General features: G+C 41.3%; 1 protein-coding gene across 1 annotated transcript in view; it reads left to right on the top strand.

Moving 5' to 3' along the window:
* The window catches only part of MIA3 (MIA SH3 domain ER export factor 3), a 64,975-nt gene extending 49,220 nt beyond the window's left edge, over positions 1-15,755 (top strand). The window contains exons 18-28 of the mRNA XM_056852329.1: positions 2,062-2,200; positions 8,796-8,897; positions 9,178-9,238; positions 9,745-9,780; positions 10,071-10,138; positions 10,277-10,374; positions 10,486-10,617; positions 10,918-10,986; positions 11,082-11,161; positions 11,966-12,110; positions 15,347-15,755. Of these exons, the coding sequence (XP_056708307.1) occupies positions 2,062-2,200; positions 8,796-8,897; positions 9,178-9,238; positions 9,745-9,780; positions 10,071-10,138; positions 10,277-10,374; positions 10,486-10,617; positions 10,918-10,986; positions 11,082-11,161; positions 11,966-12,110; positions 15,347-15,663 (1,247 nt within the window). The 3' untranslated portion in view covers positions 15,664-15,755. The remainder of the gene's footprint in view (positions 1-2,061; positions 2,201-8,795; positions 8,898-9,177; positions 9,239-9,744; positions 9,781-10,070; positions 10,139-10,276; positions 10,375-10,485; positions 10,618-10,917; positions 10,987-11,081; positions 11,162-11,965; positions 12,111-15,346) is intronic.
* The last annotated feature ends 5,022 nt before the right edge of the window (positions 15,756-20,777 follow it).

Below are 20,777 nucleotides of genomic sequence, written 5' to 3'. Positions count from 1 at the left end.
GCCCAGCACAAACAGGGCGGCACAAGGTCCATTTGCTGTGCAGTCTGGGCCTGGCCATAACACATGGCTCCACTGTCACTGCCATTCACATTGCAGGCACGAGTAACATTCTCGTAGACTTCGTAAGTTATCATCCTGACGATTGTCACAAACTCACTGTAGACTCATGTTGTCTCCGTTATCTCTTCCTTCTGGGGCACCCTGCAAATGTATCTCTTCTGACTCAGCACAATTCAGCGTGTCCTCAATTGTGCTCCAGAGCGAGGGTGAGCCCAGGCTCCATGGGGGACACATTCTGACTTGGTCGCCCCCCCCCTTCTCCTTGCTGGGCAAGGTTCTGACCAAGATCTGGACGGACAGGACAAGTGGCATCCTGGTAGCACCTTCCGGCCCAGGAGATCTCAGTTCACAATTCTAATGCCCCTGACTCAAGGGAGTACTGTTCCTTCCCAAGATATTTCTCACGTTGCTTCCAGAATCAAGCTGGCAGCATGGAGAATTCTATGTAATCTATGGACAGATAGGATGGCTCAGGTGCTACTGCACCCCACAAGACGTTTTTCTTGATGCCAAGCGGAAACGTTTTTCCCTGTGGGCTGCTGACAATGGTTTGTCCAGAGCTGCTTCTCTCCTGTTGTCAATTTTTGACTACCTCGTATGTTTAACGATGCTGGACTGTCCAATCCCTCGACTACTGTTCGGCCCTTCACGCTGAGTTGGACTCTCTTTTCTGTGTTTTTTTCACACCCAGACTCACAGAAGTTTTTTTACGGGGACATATCAACCTCTATCCCCGGGTATCTCCACATGTTCCTCAGTGGAGCTTTCCCTTCATGTTGTCCCAACTCATGAAACACCGTTTGAGCCTTTGGCCACCGGGGGCCTCTCTTTGCTATCCTATGAGACTGCCTGTCTGGTCACAATCACCTCGGCCAGTCGTGTCAGTGATTTAGCGGCTCTTTGTCGTTCCTCACCGTTTACTAAGTTTCACGCTGATTAAGTGGTGTTGAAACCCGAGCTTTCTTTTCTACACAAGGTATCGTCTTACCCGTGTTATTGCCGACCCCTTCTTCCGATGCGGAGAGGGCTCTATACTTGTAAATGTACGGAGGGCCCTCCCTTCTTATTACAAAGAACCTTGTTTGCAGGGAAAACGTTAATATGTTATTGCTGTAGCGACCACCGTAAGGGTCACCGAGCCTCCCAGCAGACCCTGTTCAGGTGGATTACCTCAACCATTAAACTGTCTTATGAGAGAGCACACATGGATTGCCCAGACATGATCAAGGCGCACTCCACAAGAGCTTACACTCCTCCATTGCCTTTTCGTCTAAAATTGACCTCTGAGACATCTGTCGAGCGTCGTCGTCGTCGACCCCTTCTACTTTCATGAAGCACTATGCGGTCGACGTGGATTCATCTAGAGAGGCAGCAGTGGGACGTGCCGTCTTGCAGTCATTGTTTCGGTGACTGTCCCACACCCACCATCCGGGTAACCGAGCTTGCTACTCTCCCAATGTGGGACTGCATAGAAGCCATGCAGATGAAAACAGAGTTTCACTTACCTGTAACTGTTGTTCATCTGGTGGTCTTCTATGCAGGCACAAATCTTTCCCTCCTTCCCCGCTGTGGGACCCCTCCGCAATACACGTGGGTGGTTCTGTGGCCGCAGGTTGGAGAACTGGAGGGTAGAGTGCTCCCTCCCCCTGGGTCATGTACCTTTGGGCGGGAAGGCTACATGCCCCGAGGGGAGGGAGAGCACTCTCACTTTCGATTTTGCTAGAAGCTGACAAATCTTAACCATGGCTGGCCTGCGCAGTCCCTATGTGTGCCTGCATAGAAGACCACCAGATGAACAACAGTTACAAGTAAGTGAAACTCTGTTTTTTCATCACAGAAACTGGACTGCAGAATCCCCCCCAAAAATTTTTTTGTAAAACAATATTAAATATAATAGAAATGTAAATGCTTTTGGTTGCCACTCCAGCTCAGCTAATCTATATTGGAGTCTTCACCATCAGAGATGCACTATAACATATATGTGTGTGCGTTTCATTGCAGAGCAAATCAAGAAGCTGGAACATGATTCCTGTTCCTTGCTGACAGCAAAATCCCAGCTAGAAAGTGACTGTAAAACTCTGCAGCAGAAAGTAGAGATTCTTACTGAGCTTTACCAACAGAAGGAAATGGCACTTCAAAAGTAAGTACTGGAATTTAAAAGAAAAAAAGGAGAAATCTGAAATACGTTATAAGTAAGATTGGAGGTGAGGGTTTCTGTTTACTAGATACGCCTCATTTTAAAATAACTGCAAACTGTCCTTCCCCCAAAGCTCTTGTTGGCAGCATGTGTGAGTTTCCCTTGTGGATTCTTATCCATGTACAAGCCAGGCCCTTTCCCTTCTTAACTTCAGTGGTGAGACTGCATTTAAGTGCTTTTTCCAGTGTTGTCTAGGTTTTTGGTATTAGTCCAGTGTCTCTAAGCAACTTAGGCTGGAAAGCCATATCTGTTCTACTTGTCTTGTGGAATAATTTGTATTAGCACTTTTGAAGGCCAGAAAATAATTGTTCTTCCTTGGCCCTTGACTATTAATGGAAGTTTCACTGCTGAAAGTCATGGACTTTTAAAGAAATATTAAAGGACACTTCCTAGTCAGTTCATCATTTGCTATACATTTCTTTTGAAATATCCTAATCTGGTGGGTTAACCCCCCCTCCCCAAATTGCTCCTTTCTTAAGCTGCAGTTTGCTCTGGTAGGAGAAAAAGGCAGTCTTTTTGAACTAAGAGCCAAATTACTTGTGACTGGGAGACATTTGTATATTCATAAGTGAAGGGGATTCATGTAAATAAAGTCAAGGATGGGAGTTTAATGTTTTGAAACAAAAATGGATCATGTGAGCCTGATAAGCTAAACCCCATTCCTTCTTATGCTTCACCTTTGGTGTAGTGCCAGTGCTTTGAAGAGTTTTTCTCCCAGTCTGGCTCAAGTATCAGAATTGGGCCATGTTGGAGGACAGAAAGTTGAGCTAATAATATCACCACCTGACATATTTACATGAATTAAAACATCTCACAGAAATTCTCAAGTAAACCCCAAAGCTGGCCAAAGGAGAATCTTTTTCTTGTGTTGGATCCCAAAGTTCCTTCCCGCTAATGGTGCCTGCTTGTGCTGGAGCATGGAGCCTCCTCTGCCACTAGAAGAGCCTCGGCTCATATTAGAATGCAACTGTTAGATCTTCATAAAAGAACTAGAGACCTGTTGTTAAAGACACAAAGAGACGACCCATTGATTTGGGAGGGGAACTCAATACAGATCTTAACCGATCTTCCGAGAAGTGTCCTAACAAAAAGGAAAGAGTACAACGATCTGAAGCAAGAATTGGACAAGCGACAAATCAGGTTTCGTTGGCTTATTCCATATTCACTAGAGATCTCCCTGCCACAAGGGAAAAGGATAATCCACAATCAACTTCAAGCAAAAGATTTACTTGAAGAAATAAAAACTCAAGGAGACACAGTTCCAAAAGACTCTGAAGATTCCCCAGGAGAAGGCCCTAGTAAATCCCAACCGATTCAGAAGGGGAAAAAACAACCGCTTGAGAAGCGAGAACTTAGAAAAAACAAGAAGACTTCCGAAGGAGATAAATTAAATCAAGCAGCTGCCTTGTAGAATTGAACCTTAATCTCACCATGAATCATCTGCAGATAACATCATTAAATATTAATGGTCTTAACTCTCCTAATAAAAGAAAGAGTTTCTCACAGTCTAAAAAAGCAAAAGAAAGATATTATCTGTCTCCAAGAAACCCATATAAAAAAAAATCATGAAAAAATTCTACACACAAATTATCTTGGTACTCCTTATTTGGCATCGGCGAAGGTGAAGAAGAGAGGCCTTGCAACTTACATCAATGAGAAAGTCTTGACAGTAAAAACTCATATAGCAGACTTGGATGGACGTTATCAGATTTTAATTCTTTTCGGATCAGATGGAATTTGTTTTACAATTGCACATATCTATGCTCCGAATGCTGCTAAAGAAACTTTTTATGAAACATTGTTTAAGAATCTTGTAGAACACCATCAAGGAGAAATCATAATTATAGGAGATTTCAACGCAGTTGTGAATCCTACGATTGACAAGACTCATAGCAGCACATCTGGGAAGTTGCCAAAGAGTGTCTTTAAATCAATGAAGGAATTCGATTTAATTGATATATGGAGAATGAAAAATCCGAAAACAAAAGATTACACTTTCTATTCAAATCACCATAAATCACACTCAAGAATTGATATGTGTTGGACCTCTAGATCAATGACAACAAGCATGGAGAAGATACTTATAGCACCCAGGATATTGTCAGATCATAACCCAATTGAACTGACCCTAACAAGAGGCAAAATAGGGATCAGAAGATGGCGGATGAATGATCAATTACTTCGGAACAAGCAAATACTCGAACAATGTAAGCATGATTTGAAAGAGTTTCTCACTTTAAATAAAACAGAAGACATGTCCGATCTTGTCATATGGGACGCTAGTAAAGCTTTTGTAAGAGGGAAAATGATAGCCTTGAATTCTAAAAAAAAGAAAGAAAGACAGAAGAAATTTAAAGAATTACAAGATCAACTAAGAAAATTGGGGAAAAAAGTCCAAATTAAGTCAGATAAAACCATTTTACATGATATTAAGATGACCAAGCACCAAATAGAGCTGATAGAAACAGAAGAAATCAGAATAAAAGTTAAATATGCCAAGCAAAGGCTTTTTGAAAGAGCAAATAAGCCAGGTCGCTTTTTAGCCAATCAACTTCGACAACAAGAGAAGAAAAGGAAGATAATCGGAGCCAAAGTTGATGGGAAAATTTATAACAAACAAGAGGAAATCGAAAAAATATTTCTGGAATACTACAAGCAACTTTACTTGAAGGATGATTTGCGAGAACAAGGACTTTCAACTTACTTAGCTGATGCACAACTACCTAAACTTTCATTAGAAGAACAAGAGATACTTAACCAGAAGTTAACAACCCAAGAAATTGTAGATGCCATCAATAACTTAAAATTGGACAAGGCACCCGGACCAGATGGTTTAACACCACAATACTACAAACTGTTAGAACATCAACTAACTCCGGTTTTACTTTCTCTTTATAACGAGGTAATTGAACACGGTAAGATTCCCTCGTCATGGCAAGAAGCGTATATCTCACTAATCCCAAAAGAAGCTGCAGACCAATACCTTCCTCAAGCTTATAGATCAATATCATTATTGAACATCGACTATAAAAATTTTGTTTCTATAATCACTAAAAGATTTCAAAAATACATCGGAAACTTGGTACATCCAGATCAAACAGGTTTCATCCCTAAGAGACTTATGAGAGACAATGTGAGATTGGTTCTCAGTGCAATAAAATATGCAAAGTCAAAATCATTAAAAACAGCAATGATATTTTTAGACGCTGAAAAAGCTTTTGACAATGTTTCCTGGCACTTTATCGAAAAAACACTACAACAAATGGATTGTGGAGAAACTTTACTCAAAGTCTTTAATACGATATATTCGGTGCAAAGAGCTCGTCTTTTGATTAACGGTCAGTTGTCCACAGAACTGAACATTACAAAAGGTACCAGACAAGGTTGTCCTCTTTCTCCATTTTTATTCGACTTATCAATGGAGGTCTTCTCAAATTATATAAGAAATGATCCAAAAATCAAAGGTCTAACAATAGGAAATGAAGAACACAAAATTAAAAGTTATGCAGATGACGTTGTTTTAATTTGTCAAAACCCTGAGCAAACACTTCCATATGTTTACAATCATCTCATCGAATATGCAAAATATTCCGGGTATAAACTTAACAAAACCAAGACGAAAATTCTGACTTTTAATCTAACAACAGACGAAGACAGGCACATTGAAGACATTACTGGATGCCGAATTACCAAAGAATCAGTGAAATATTTGGGTGTCAACATATCTTCACAAAATAATACACTTCTAAGGTTGAATTACTTGAAAATCTGGGGAGAAATAGAAAAAGATTTGAGCTTATGGTCAAAGATGAACATCTCATGGTTAGGAAGGATATCGATAAATATGAATGTTCTTCCTAGACTAAATTTTTTATTTCAATTTCTGCCGATTGACATCCCTGAAAGGATATTAGAAAATTGGCAAAAACAAACTAACCGATTTGTCTGGAACGGAAAAAAACCGAGAGTAAGATTTAAAGTCCTTCAAGATGAAAAGAAAAGAGGAGGACTGGCAATGCCCAATTTTAAATTATATTACCATGCTGCCTGCCTAACTTGGATAACCGAATGGATAAAACAGCCTAAAAGTCGGCACATTACTCTAGAACGGGCGGATTTGGGACAGGGTTTTCATAAAGCTTTGTGGGACCCTGAATTAAAAATTCAAAAAGATAAAGTACAAGAAGATTGTGATGTCAAAACAGTGTTATTGAAAGTCTGGAAAAGATACAAAAAGAGAATAAGTCCTTCTCCACCATCTATAATGTCACCAACTGAAGCTTATCACGATAATGTTAAACTGAAACCGGGTGTTCATTTTACCTACAATGACATGATAGAGCCTACGGGAGAAATCAAGAACATGATTAAACTTCAAGAAAAATTTCAAAAGTTGAACTGGTTAACTTTTTTACAATTGAGGTCCAACCTACAAAAAGACTGCTTATATCCACAACCATTTCGTGAACCAACTGAATTTGAGCAGTTAATATCTAAAAATGACTCACACGTATTAGGAAAAATATATAAGCTTCTCATGAAATACGACACAGAAGAAGAGCAAGTAAAAACAAATATGATAAAGTGGATGCAAAATTTCGGAGAAATGATCAATATGGACTCATGGGAAAAACTTTGCTCCTCCGAATTGAAATACACAGTCTCTCAAGAAGTGAAAGAAAATTGGTATAAAACTTTCTACAGATGGTACCTGACTCCTAATATGCTTTCCCAGATGACAACTCCAGGGAAAAAAGGTGCATGTTGGAAATGTCAAGAATCAGACGGTTCTTATTTTCATGTTTGGTGGACGTGTCCAAAGTTACAACTATACTGGAAAAGAGTTCATCGCGAACTACAAATGATGTTAGATACGAAGTTTACATTTGATCCAAAATTCTATTTACTCAGTATAGTACCGTCAAACTTACTTCAAAAATCGCATGACGTTTTCAAATATGCTACAACAGTTGCCAGAACAATCCTAGCAAGAACATGGAAACAAACTCATATACCTGAAATTGATGATTGGAAAGAAAAACTTCTGGAATATGCAGCAATGGCTGAAATGACTTATGAACTAAATCCTAAATCCAGTGAATCCACCGAGCAATTTCAGGAGAAATGGGCATCTTTTTATACATATATGAAATGCAACTAACATGAACAATGTATGCTAAAATATTATTATAACAAACTCTGTTTCATACTTTTTTATCTTAATTAACTGTCAAAAAAGAATAAGAATTCTTAAAATACAAGAGACTATTTTGATGCAAGAACAACAAACCAAAGTCATTTTGTAATTATACTTTACTCAGAAATCATTTTACAATACTGTATTGTTTTTATAATGTTAACATTTACCCCTTTCCCTTTTTCCTTTCCTGTACCCCTTAAAGATATAAAGAAAAGAAGAAGAAAAAAAAAGATCTAACCCAAAATCTATTTAAAGTTTGGGAGTTTTGTAAAGGAATTTTTATCTAAAGTATTTATAGTCCTCTTCTACTAAAGGGACATAGTTTTTAATGTGGGAGTCCATCATGTTTTTAAGTTATACCGCAACATGAAAGTTTGCTTGAAAGCCTTCCAAATTAAAAGCCCAACTCCTCCTCTACTATCTTGAGTACCTGTCGATTAACAAAAGAATGAGTTTGTGTGTAAAGAGAAAAGGAATTGTTAAGTAGTGGGGAGGCAGACATGGTTTGTGGGCGAGATGTTTATCAGTCTACGTTCTACTCTTAAAAGCTGAAGTCTGGTTTCAGATGGACGTGCTGGAAGAAAAAAGTAGCTGTTGAGTTCTATAGGCTTGCAATTGGATTTAAACTGGGCCTGATCTCCTATACCGGCAGCCCACATGGAAAAACAGTGTATGTGACTAGAAAGATTGTTTGACATCATAGATGTTTATATTGGATGAGAAGGGAAGTCATTTGTTTTTTCACGGGGAAAGAGATGAAAGAAAAATAAGAGTGCTGGCATCCAGCACTGTAGTATACCATATTTTTCTGTGTATAAGATGACCCTTTTTTCTAAAAATATTTAGAAAAAATTGGGGGTCATCTTATACATGGAAGGTCGCTCTCTTCCCCTGGCTGGCCAGCGACCAGCCTTCTTATAGTCCCCCCTCTCTTCCCCGCCCATCAGCTGACAGGTGGGGAAGAGAGCGGAGACCATGGGAAGGACAGTCACCAGCCAGCCAGTGTGACCGGGCTCTTCCCCACCTGCTCTCTTCCCCACCTGTCAGCTGACGGACGGGGAAGAGAGCGACCTTCTGTGTATAAGACTACCCCCAATTATTTTCTAAATATTTTTAGAAAAAAAGGTTGTCTTATACACAGAAAAATACGGTATATTACAGTGCTGGAGCCCCGGCACTCTTATTTCTCTTTCATCTGGGATACTTTGACCTTGTGAGCCCCTCTGCCTTCCGGTATCCCTTAATTGTCTTTGCTTTTGGTCTGGCAGCATAAGTGACTGCTGCTAGGTGGGGCACTTCTGTGTCTTGCTTAATTTGTTTCTTTCTGTTCTCTCCTAGGAAGCTGACACAAGAAGAGTATGAGCGACAAGAGAAGGAGCAGAAGCTCTCTGTTGCAGATGAAAAAGCAGTCCTGGCTGTTGAAGAAGTGAAAGTTTACAAGTAATTGAACACATTACATTGCCTTATACTGACCCAGACCCTTGGTCCACCAAAATCAGTACTGTCTACTCAGACTGGCCCTGGCTCTCCAGAGTCTCACGCAGAGATCTTTCACACCACCTACTACCTGGACCTTTAAACTGGAGATGTCAGGGATTGAATCTGGGACCCTCTGCACGCAAAACAGAGGCCCTACTGCTCCTCCGCAAACATTTGTATTAATGTCTTGAGGTTTTGTACAGTGAACAAAATTAAGCTTTTAATTTTTTTTTTGGGACAGGCAAAGGATTCAGGAAATAGAGGAAGAATTGCAAAAAACAGAGCGATCTTACAAAAATCAGGTAGGATGCTGTCCTGAGAGGACTCCGAGAAAGAGAATGTGGGATATATTAGGCAAGAGTGATATATGCAGCAAAATGAAAAGCAGAGAAATACCCACACTTAGATGAATGGATTAATAAATTAATAGAGTACACAACTATGGCAAAACTGGTATCTTTTATACATAACAGGTCAATCTAAGAATTTCAAGAAAAATGGAATGTTTTTTTCTTCAAATATATAGCTAGAAATTTGGAACAGAATTGAATTAAATTGAGAGAGAATGACAAAGATTGAGGTAATGCTTAATAATCAAGTAATAAATGTGTTAATGGATATGGAAGAATATCTGGAGAACAAAGTAATGTAATTCAAAGATGACAATCGAGTTGTAATTTTGAATGGCAAGCTATGCATGTATTGTTATGCTGTGCTTATAGTTTAGTGATTTTATGTTTGGGTTCATTAAAAATAAAATTTTTAAAAAGTGCAAATTAATTACAAAAAAAATTCTTAATGTTTTCAGATTGCTAGTCATGAAAAGAAGGCCCATGACAACTGGGTAAGAGTTGTTTTTTCAAAATCACCATTACATTTGTTCATTGCAAACTCTCACTTTATTCCATTGAATTAGAAGGTTAATGCTGCTGGAACCTCAATAGATCGCCCTCCTACATGTTGGCTGCTTTCAGACATCATTATGAGCTGTGGTTTGTAAACCATGCATTGATTAAACTCTGAATGTGAGATTCCCAACAAACTACTGTTTGTTGGTAGGCACTAAATTAGGATTCTAAACTGTGGTTTGTACCTGGCTAATAAACTTTATTTCCACTGTTTGTTCCCTTATAGCTTGTAGCGCGTTCTGCAGAGAGAGCTCTGGCTGAAGAGAAAAGGGAAGCTGCCAACCTGAGGCAAAAGTAAGCATGTTCTCTGCACATGCCTCCACCTAAGTCAGCTTCAGTTTGTCATGGGATTAGACATTACTGATAACACATCCAACTGTAGCTCCTTTATGAAAGTGTGTCTTTTTAATAATTTGGTTTTATTTTTACTAGGTTAGTTGAGGTAAATCAAAAAATAGCTGCGCTTCAGAGACCATTAATTGTGAAACCCACTCCAGGTCGACCAGACCACCAAATCCCTCCCCGCAGAGGTAAATATCCTCTTTGCTCATCTGTTGCCAGTGAACTGAAGTGCCAAAGTTGTTCTTCTGAAGATAAATATTCTGCACCAGTGATAGCACATTATTCCTATCATGTTATAGGTCCATTGAGTCGAGATGGATCCTTTGGACCGTCACCCGTGAGTGGGGGAGCTCCCTCCCCACCACTAATGATGGAACCTCCTGTACGGCCCCTTTCTGCCAATCCGAGGGAAGGGTCTAGAGGAGAATTTAGTAAGAAATCAATTTTTTTTCTCCTTAAGTTACTTTGGAAATCCAACTGTTTTAAAGCATTGCCACTTGCAAACTGCTGTATCACATTTCCTGTATCTCGTGGTAGGGACAAATGGCCATCATACCTTGTTAACTCACTGTTATTTTCTCGGTAGTGCTGTAGTCTTATCAGTTACTTGGAAATTGGCTGATCCTAACAGCCATAAGAATAAGTGCCTAATTGAAGAGCACTAAGAATACTGTTGCAGAAACAGCTGCTTACCATGCAAGTGGATGAGCTGTGTGTTCAATCTCTTGCAGATGCTGTGCCTGATGGTCCTCCAGTCCCAAGAAGGCATTCGGAGTTGTCTGGAAGAATATCTGCTCCAGGTGAGATTGCAGCTACACAACTACTTGTCATCTGAAAAAGTGTAATCTTTTCCAGAAGCAGTTTAAACATACAGGGTCTTTTCTTCTCTTTCCAGACCTTGGTCCTGCTGTAGCATCCCTAGTCAACTGTGGGCCAAGAACATCCTCTCCATCTTCTACAGTACTGGATGGAATGGTGAGTGAGTGTCTTTCTTCTGCTGCTCAGGTGACACTCGAGGCAGAATCTTTGCTCTTACCCCATTATATATGTTGCATCACCTCTTACTTACATATCTATTTTGTCTGTCATTTCACTGTCATTATTTTGCTGGGGGAAAAATAAAGCAAAACCCTCCCAAAGAGCAGGAAGCCCTCTGTGCTGATGCTGTTTCACCTTCATCTGCTGAACCAATTGCTGTAAGTACTGAGAAGCTGGGAATGGTGTTGTTGCTTCTGCTGCTTTGATGGAAAAGAGATATTAGGAGCATGCTGTTTCATGTGGCGGCATAACAAAATGAGTGTTGGCACAACTCATCATGAGCTGCATCTCTTAGCAGGGTTTTGACTTGTTTTACTTGCATCTTTGGGGCAACTAATATTTTAACAATGAATTTGGAAAAGCCAAGCTTTTTAATCTTAAGGGCAACACAATGGTTACTTTGCAGAAATCTTTCTGGTGTGGTGATTCCTAATACTTGAGGTGTTTAAATACCTTGTGTATTTTCTGGATTTTTATGCTGAAATGAAATCAGTTTGGCCTTGCTGTCATTTGAACATAAAAGAGATTTAGACAACATGTTTGACACTGGTGGAAGTTCGTTCTTTTGGACATTGCCTGTTTCTCAAGAGAAGGGAAATCTTCATAATATGGAGAGAGATGGACTCTGAAAACCCTGCTGCTATTCTGACTTTGTGTCTCAAGTACTGTTTGGTCAGAATCTCTACCTTCTGTTTTATTGGAACATCTACCAGAAGGGTAACACTGCGATTTTTTTTACAGGTTAATGTAAGCCCTAAAGGACTACCATCTTTTCCTGGTCCTCCCATAATGCCATCTTCAGCAACTGGACCTTTGCCACTTCCTGTTCGATTTGGACCTCCGCCCCGAGCGCCCTATGGACCTCGGCCTCTTCCTCTCTCTGTTGGTATGTTTGCTATGATTTAGGTTAGGCGGAAATTTTTACTTAAACATTATACAGCCTTATGAATTCTAGAATCTTTTTACATCCTGTTGCAGAACTGGAACTCTTGTCAACTTGTAACTTAAAGAGCACTCAGTTCTGCCTTGTATGGAATTGGCAGGACCCAAGCAACATCAGTTATAAGTGGCTTGAGAGCTCATTACCAATGGCTAAAGTACTTAGAGCAAAGTACAGAATATTATTTTGATATAATGGATTGCCAGTCACACCCATGGTTGCTGTAGCACTTATAAAACGTGTTTGGCAGGCATTTTTGTGTGTACCACAAGTTAAATTAAGTGACACACTGGTAGAACTCTTCCACTGTGTTCTCAGAAATGCATTTGTAGGCTAGACAATTTATTTGTGAATGAGGCTTATTTCCTACATGGGTCCATATTTATTTTGGGAAAGCCAAATAAGAGAGAATTATCTCCTCTCACCCCTCTTCTAGAGAGAGAGGGTTGTGTGTGTGGAATGATGCACACATTGCTTAAGGGATACTGAGAACAAACAAGGGATGCTGCTTGGAATTGAAAATGGTGACTGAAATTTAGTAGAACATTTTACCTCCTCCCCCCCATTTCCATTTTTTTAATCTTTCCTGAAAGCACTGTAGCCTCTTGCCTTATCCTTCTTCCTTCTCTCCTTCCCACTCACCAACCAACCTGCCTTTATCTGTGCCCCCTCCCCGTCTTCAGTTTTCCCTCCTTCTCTCTCCCTAGGAAAAATAAAGTCTGGCTTAGTTGCTCTGTGCTGAATGCCGGGCTGGGCCCAGTTGCATAGTAGGGAAACACCAAGGATTTGTGAGGGGCATCTCACATTCTCCTATGTCCTATCCCCAAACTATATCCTCTTTCCCACCTCCCCGCAACTCCCATATCCTCACCTGTCTCTGCTTCCTTCAGTCCTTCCAACTCACCAACCAACCTACATTTTATCTGCCCCCCCATCTTAAGCTATATTTATTATTTACTATATGCGTTTCTCCACAATAAACCCAAAGCAGCTAACCTCATTCTCTTCCTTTTTATCTTCACAACAACCCAATTAGGCAGGTTAGGCTGAGAGTAACTAGCCCAAGGTCACCTAGCAAGATATCATGGCAAAGTGGGGATTTGAACCTGGGTCTCCCAGATCCTAGTCTGAAACTCAAAACCATTACACCACAATGGCTTTCATGTGGTGGCTGCTGTTGAGTGGTAGTGAACAGCTAGTTCATCATGCAAGTCATGTGGTATAAAGTTGCCTGGTGGTTGCTGCCAGACTTGGCCCCATAACAGACCTGGAAAGGGCCCTGCCCCCTCCCCATATCATTTACTGAAGGAAACCAAGCCTGGAATGCTATAGAGACTGTTGAGGTTTCCTAGCAACAGCCACTGAGGGCATTTGTTTCATAAAGCGACAGGACATGCTTATATTTTGGGGGTTTTAACCTCCCAGTGTATTTTGTCATATTTTGTTTTTTCTGCAAACATGGGGCTTTACTAAGGTTTGTAGAAAGATCTGCCCTTGAGTGATGTGTAACTCGGGGAGAGATGACAGAGAGAGCAGAGAAATGTATTACCTAAAGGATAACATGCATCTTGGTGACTGATGTTCCACAAGGACCTTGGGCCCACAAAATTTGGGAGGTTTGGAGTTCCAGGAAGAGAGATTGGGTGGGGGAGTCAAAAAACAGGGATCTGAGCAGAGATTGTCAGTAATTCGAAGGAGGAACATGGAGGGGGCCTGGTTAGAGCAAATGAGCCAGTAAACTGGGCCAGGGTGCACAGTAAGATCTATGGAGCACGGCTAGGTTGGACAGGGAAGCTTTTCCAAATAAAGAAGGAAGGAGAGAGTCGCCACTTATGCATGGTCATTTTGTCCGGGGAAACTCCCGGGCATCCAGCGAATCTGCCATGTCAACATGCATGGCCGTCTCCAGCCTGCGTGTTCGACCCAGCCCATCCCAGAGCTTCCCCAAGTTTTTGAGTCGCTCTGTTTTCGTGACTTAAACTCAAGCCCCGCTGCAGAGGCAAGAGTTTGCCGGAGCGTTAAGCTTCCAGGTTGACTCCCTGCCAGAGGGGAGCCACTGGCAGACGTGGCAGCAGCAAAGGTACCTTTACGGCACCCGGACCCTGTGCCCTGATGCTTCCCCTCACCTCCAGTGGGATGGCATGGTGGAGGAGCACAAAGCCATGTCGCCACCTGCCTCCGGATTCCCCTCACCTCACCTCTGGTGAGACAGCGTGGTGGAGGGGCGCAGAGCCATGCTGCCACCTCCAACCGCAGCCAGAACCTGCACACCTTATTGGTATATGCTTTCAATTTTTTGAACCCGTGATTGAAAGGGGCACTACAATTCTAAAATAGAGCATGCATTAACAGCCTTTGAAGCAGGGAGAAAGTTTGTTAAAGGCAGTCTTTCTGTCATCACCAGGATTGGGGCACAGCTATATTGTCTTGGTATTATAAGGTTGTATGTATTGTGAGTTGATGTCACTGGGAGTTTTGTTAGAAAGGAGTGCAACAAGAGAAGAGACTGCTGTACATTAGAAGTACCTTGATAGAATTCAAATATATGGTAGTCAGTCTTTAGTGAGTGACCGGATCAATATCTCTTTGGGGGGGGGGGCTTTTGTTGCCATGATGCCCCTTTTTGGCTTGTCTGTATCAGATAAGCTAGCCATTGTGCCTTCATGGCTACAGGTCAATCATACTGAGCAGCCTATTTCTACCTGTTATTCAGCAAAGGGCCCCAGTTAGGGCTTTCATGGCTTTTTATGCAATGCTTTCTTTTTCAAAAACCATAAGATGTAAATCAGTGGTGTTTTGGTTTTAGGTACAGCAAATAAATCGTACACGTCAATGTGTGTATAAGTTTACATATTTATTCCCTCCTAAGTTTTTGTGGAACCTGGGCTTTCAAAACCTCTTCCTTCCCCCCCCCCCCCCGTAAAGCAGAGAAATGACAGGAGGTTGTGAAGGGCACAAATGCTCCATCATCAGTGCACTAGATCCTTTTATTTCCTTGACCTCAGGTGGGTTTGCAAGCCAGAAATGTACTTTCTTAAAGTGAAACCAGGGAAATCTTGGGATTCTGTGTTCACTGTTGGATTTTAGGTTGAGATACTCACATTTACCCTTTGGTGTGTTGCAAAAGTGCTTTTGAAGGCAAACAAGGTATACCAGTTTCACTGTTCTTCCTTTCCTTTTAGTGCGTGGTGCTCCCCCACCACCCATCCCAAGAGACTATCCACCTGGTCCTCCCTTTGGAATGAGAGACTTTCCACCTGGCCCACTGCCACCCCCAGAGCACAGAGGATACCTCCGTGGACCACCTCCTTTCCGACCTCCAACCCCCAGAGATTATCCTCCACGGCTACCCCCCCAAGGATTAAGGGACTATCCCCCTCCTCCAGCCAGAGACTTGCCACCTTCAGGACCCAGTAACTACCAAGGAGGTCCTCCATGTCCGCCATCCCCAGCTAGCTCACAGGACTCCTCAGCACATCATCCTGAACAGAAACCATGACTTGAGATTTCTGGACTGAACTCTACCACGTTTCATGTGGTGAGGATTTCAACAGCTTCAGCACAACCAACTCTGTTTCCTCTTAGATTTGGTTTCAGGGTAGCTTTTTTAAAAATGCAAGATAAGTTGTCTCCAATCTCTAGCATTGTGCATTTTGATCATCTTTAACGAGGACTTGTCTGTCCTCCTGGGATGCAAGTTTAATTTTTCTGTGATGAACCTAAAGCCTGCTTCTTACAGCTGTGGTCAACTCGCAGCTCTCAACGTGCAATATATGAAAAGTACCTGTGTGGTTAGTTTTTAATTAATGTAGCCTATGTAACAAATTGGTGGATGATTTCATAATTCAAAATATAATCTGAACATTTCCTGTGGAAATACCATATGTAAGATATGCTACCTTTTCAACTATAGCCTACAGTGACTGTAGACCAGTGGTTTACATAGAGATTCTAACTCAAACCTTTTAAAAACATTTGGTGTAAAAGACCAGAGGCATAGACTACACAGTACTGGAAGGACAATTCTATTAATAAAGACAGCAAGATCCCTTTTGCTGAATTTGAAGGATGAGTTCTGTTCAACACATTTTTCTTCATGGCCATAAAAGCACAACTACAGATCATTCAAGGAACTTTTTACAGGGTGTCAGGGCAACCTGTCCCTTTTAGCGCTGTGGTGGATCAACAAACAATGGTATGCCCCCATCAAGCTGAAAAAGGCAATTACAGTCCACTGCCCAGGGAAATGCAAGCCAGGTATTTAATAACATATCCAAGTTAGTATGGAAGGCCCATAACCAAAGCTTTTCTGGAATCACAGACGGAAGAGCATGTTTTTTTTCACTTCCAAGCTCAAAAAGCCACAAATTGAAATAGACCCACTTACAACTAAGTCATTGTATAGTTATTGATTAACAGAAGTTTATCCATGGGATTGTTTTGATGCCTTGATGCATGCCACATCTAGGCTGTAGTGGGGCAAGGCTACTGGAATGGTTGCACAATGCATCAGTCAAGAAGCCAAGTCAAGGCTTTCTGGAGAAAACTGAATACCACCAAGCATGGGAAGAGGATCCTTGACTTAAAGCAGTTTTCAATCTGTTTCCCATCAGATGTTAACTTCGTTGCTTCAGTGTAGCTTGCCCTTGAGTTGTGCACATAAAGGTACGTGTAGGAGAACTTGCCACATCTCCATTAACAGGGCTAGACCTTCTGTTTTATGGAGTAATGAGCACAAAAAAATGCCCTGTACTGAATCAGACCACTGGTCTACCAATGTCAATATTGTTTGACTGGCAGCACCTCTTGGATGCAAGTCTTTTGTATCACCTATTACCTCATCCTTTTAGCCAGATATACTAGGAATAATAACTGGAAGAACATCTTACATGCAAAGCTGATCGTTGACCACTGAGCCATAGCCCCCAAGCCCTTGGGGTGAGAGATATGCTTTAAGTACAAAGTTCTTATGCATGACTTATGGTAGCATAAGTAAGTAGAACAACACCTGTTTTGAAGAAGCAAGAATAGTTTCTGGCCTTCAGTCTTAGGCTGGGTTGGCAGGTGATGGAGATAATGTGCATCCATGCCAATGAACGACAATGCAACTGTAGCTTCCTTCTGTAAGAGACGCAGGATATCTAGGTATTCTTACCTGACAACCCTATGCTGAGTGCAAGTTCTTCAAAGGATTCCCAGTAAACAGCACTTGGGACAAGAGGGCAAATTTTCTTATGGATAAGTAGCTATTTAAAGGAAGAGAAGTGGTTTACTGCTTTTCTTTTTGTCCAGGTGGGTCTCAGAAGCTCCAGCAGCAGCTTTTTAAGGCTCAGGAAATCTCCGGAAGAGGGGAAAGGGCAGCATAAATCTGTGTTATTTATGCTTATTGTTCAGTAACTCCAACACTATGAATTTGTTCATGATACCATTTCTTTGAATAAATTCAATAGTACCAGGTCCTGCAGGGACCACATAACTTGTTTCTTTCTATTGGGTCCATTTTCCACTTCTGGTCACAGTCCTCGCTTGCTCAAGAGCAAGGTTGGGGCTGGTTCTGGGCTGGTTCAGCTCTTCAGAAATTTAGAGAATTGCTGGGAATGATCCATGTTGATGAGTGCCTTCTGCTTGCACTTGGTATTCAATCCATAGACAGGAAGGATTAGTGATATTTGGTGGGGGGGGAGGCTGAAGAAGAATAAAAACTCAGTGGAAGTGTCAATGTTAAATGAAGCTGCAGCAAAAAAAAAGTTTCAGAAAAGGGACTGAAAATAAAACTGGCAGCAGCCTAATGTCTTGATAAGAATTTATGTCACAGCTGCGTTTGGAATACTGAGAGCAACCATCATTGTGTTATTGTAAAAAGTGCTACAGAACAAAAAAAATACAGAATTAGATAAGTTTAAGCACTTATGAGAGAATTTCAAGCCATTTGGGACTGCTTAGGAACCATTATTTTGGATATGCTAAAATGCTTAAAAATGTCAGCAGGATCAATGAAGTCAATTTCCCCCCTGTAACTTCAGAAGTCAGGCATTATAAACAATTGGCTGACACTATAGTTTGGACTGACAGTAATTCTACCCAAATCGTAAACATGGAAAGTGCTGTCACATGATATGGCTATAAAGAGAACAGATGAGTTATTGTGGCTAAATTAACCAATACCAGTTATGGCAGGTCTCTTCTATTCAGGCCCTGCTTTAAGGCTTTCCAGAAGCCACCATAGTGGGAAATAAAGATGGACACTGGTTCTTGTAGGTTATCCGGGCTGTGTAACCGTGGTCTTGGAATTTTCTTTCCTGACGTTTCGCCAGCAACTGTGGCAGGCATCTTCAGAGTAGTGGCAGGCATCTTCAGACTACTCTGAAGATGCCTGCCACAGTTGCTGGCGAAACGTCAGGAAAGAAAATTCCAAGACCACGGTTACACAGCCCGGATAACCTACAAGAACCAATGAACTCTGACCGTGAAAGCCTTCGACAATAAGATGGACACTGTCTGTTCTAACAGGGCTCTTTCAGCTAGTTACCCAGCATAAAACTGCAAATGCTTTTAAATCCACATTCCTTTTGAGAAGAACAAAGACAAGCTCATAGGTACAGGAAATTTCAAAATCAAAAGCAGCTGCAGTGTTATTTCCATAGCAAAAAAGCTCCCTCAACTCGAATTAGACCAGAGTCACTAGAAAAGACAGTCATGCTAGGAAAAGTTGAGGGCAGCAGAAAAAGAGGAAGACCCAACATGAGATGGATTGACTCAATAAAGGAAGCCACAGCCCTCAATTTGCAAGATCTGAGCAAGGCTGTCAAAGATAGGACATTGATTCATAGGGTTGCCATGAGTCGGAAGCGACTTGACGGCACTTAACACACACACACAAATAGAGGATGTGCAAGTCTATATGGTGGGGTCTATGCATTTTGTATTAGAACATGTCTTGTAGGGTGGACAGCCCAGAGTGTGCTGCTGTAACTAGTTAACTTGTTACAGTGCTATTTCAAGCAGCTTACTGTTGTTAATCAGGTTCTACCTCAACAGCAGCTAAGGATACCTTTTCATCACTGTATATTCAGGCCAAGCTTTCATTTTATTATGTACCATATCCCACCACTAAACTTTCATTGAAGTTTAACAGGAATCCATTCAGCACAAGATCTTCTGAAGTTGGTAATAACTTCTTCCACTCTAGTTATGCTATGCTAACCGGTTCTCATGGGGATGTGTTTGTAGTATTGCCATTTCTTACATATGAGGTGGCAACCACCAGCTGACTGCCTCTTTAGGCTCCTTTACTGGAACGTCCCAGAAAGCCTGTCAAGATAACCTTCCACAACAAGGCTTCCCCCTCATGAGAGAGCTGTGGCTACCTTCTATCAGCCCCACAGCTCCTACTGAAGCCCTGTTCCTCAGCAGGCAAGTCTTTTATAGCTTTCCAACATAGTGGGAAGGTAGTCATCCCACCAGTGGGAATTATGGCTCACTTTTGGCTGGCCCTATCATGCTATGGCACTGCTGCCCTCCAGCCCCCCTTCCCTTTCTACATCTTATAAAACATTTAGAGTACCACAATGGAGCAACTTTATAGGCAGTATTACTGCACTGTAGTTCTCATCGGATCCCTTGCTGGTACAGGGAATAAACTGTGTTGTCACAGTTTAAAGACAACACATTCAACTTTCTACCATTCCCTCTTCTAAAAGGTGATAATCCTATTTAAAATGACTTTTTCTTTTCATATGTAAATAAAAACTGGCAAAACTATTCATTGTTTTTAACAAGCCAGTAACTTTGTCATAAGGGCCAGTCAATCCCATAAGGGGATCTAATATGGTTTGATTCCTCTTAATTGAAATGCATGTTGTAATAAAAACCAAATATGTTAAAGACTAATTTTTTTCCACCATGAGCTTTTTCATGGCCTAGAGCCCACTGCATCTTAAATGGGCAGTAATCCACAAAAACCTATGCTGGAATAAAGAGGTTTGTCTTTAATAGCCCACTACCATGTTTATTCCTCTTAGCAGAGAACTTACCAAGTGGTCATTAAAATATTGACTTCTAAAAACAGAATAAAGCCTCCCCAATTTGGTCCCAAGTGTTCCCATACTAGTAATGAGATCCAATACAACTTATCTGGAATCAGTGTAGTTATGCTAGGAACAGCTTAATCGTTTTTAGCTACTTCCGCTAAGTGCAGGGTTACTAAAGTATTCAAAGCTGGAATTACCTTCAGACCAGTCAAGCTTGTCTTATTTAAGCTTTGGAGTTCTTGATTAGCCATCTCAAATCAATCCACAGATGGAAGAGTGATGCAGGTTGGAACACTTGCACCAATTATTGTAAGAGTAACAGTTTGTTGATACTGGCACATCTTTATTGCTGTATCAGGCGTGGCAGATGAGGACTTTCCACCTGCTTTTAGAGTTCTCATATAGGTACAGAAACCAAGTTACAAAACTGAACACACACAACCAGTCCAATCAGAAGTAAACTCACAAGACACTTTGGAATATCTGTGATAAAAATATACTTTCCAAAGGAACTGGGATTTCCTGGGTGGTAGGACTGGGTTGCTGATCCTGTTGCACTGCTGTGTAGCATAGGATGGGCCCT

This window comes from Euleptes europaea, chromosome 7, assembly GCF_029931775.1.
Source record: "Euleptes europaea isolate rEulEur1 chromosome 7, rEulEur1.hap1, whole genome shotgun sequence".
NCBI lineage: Eukaryota > Metazoa > Chordata > Lepidosauria > Squamata > Sphaerodactylidae > Euleptes > Euleptes europaea.
The sequence above is the reverse complement of the archived record's forward strand: the minus strand, read 5'-3'. Positions and strand labels throughout refer to the sequence as shown.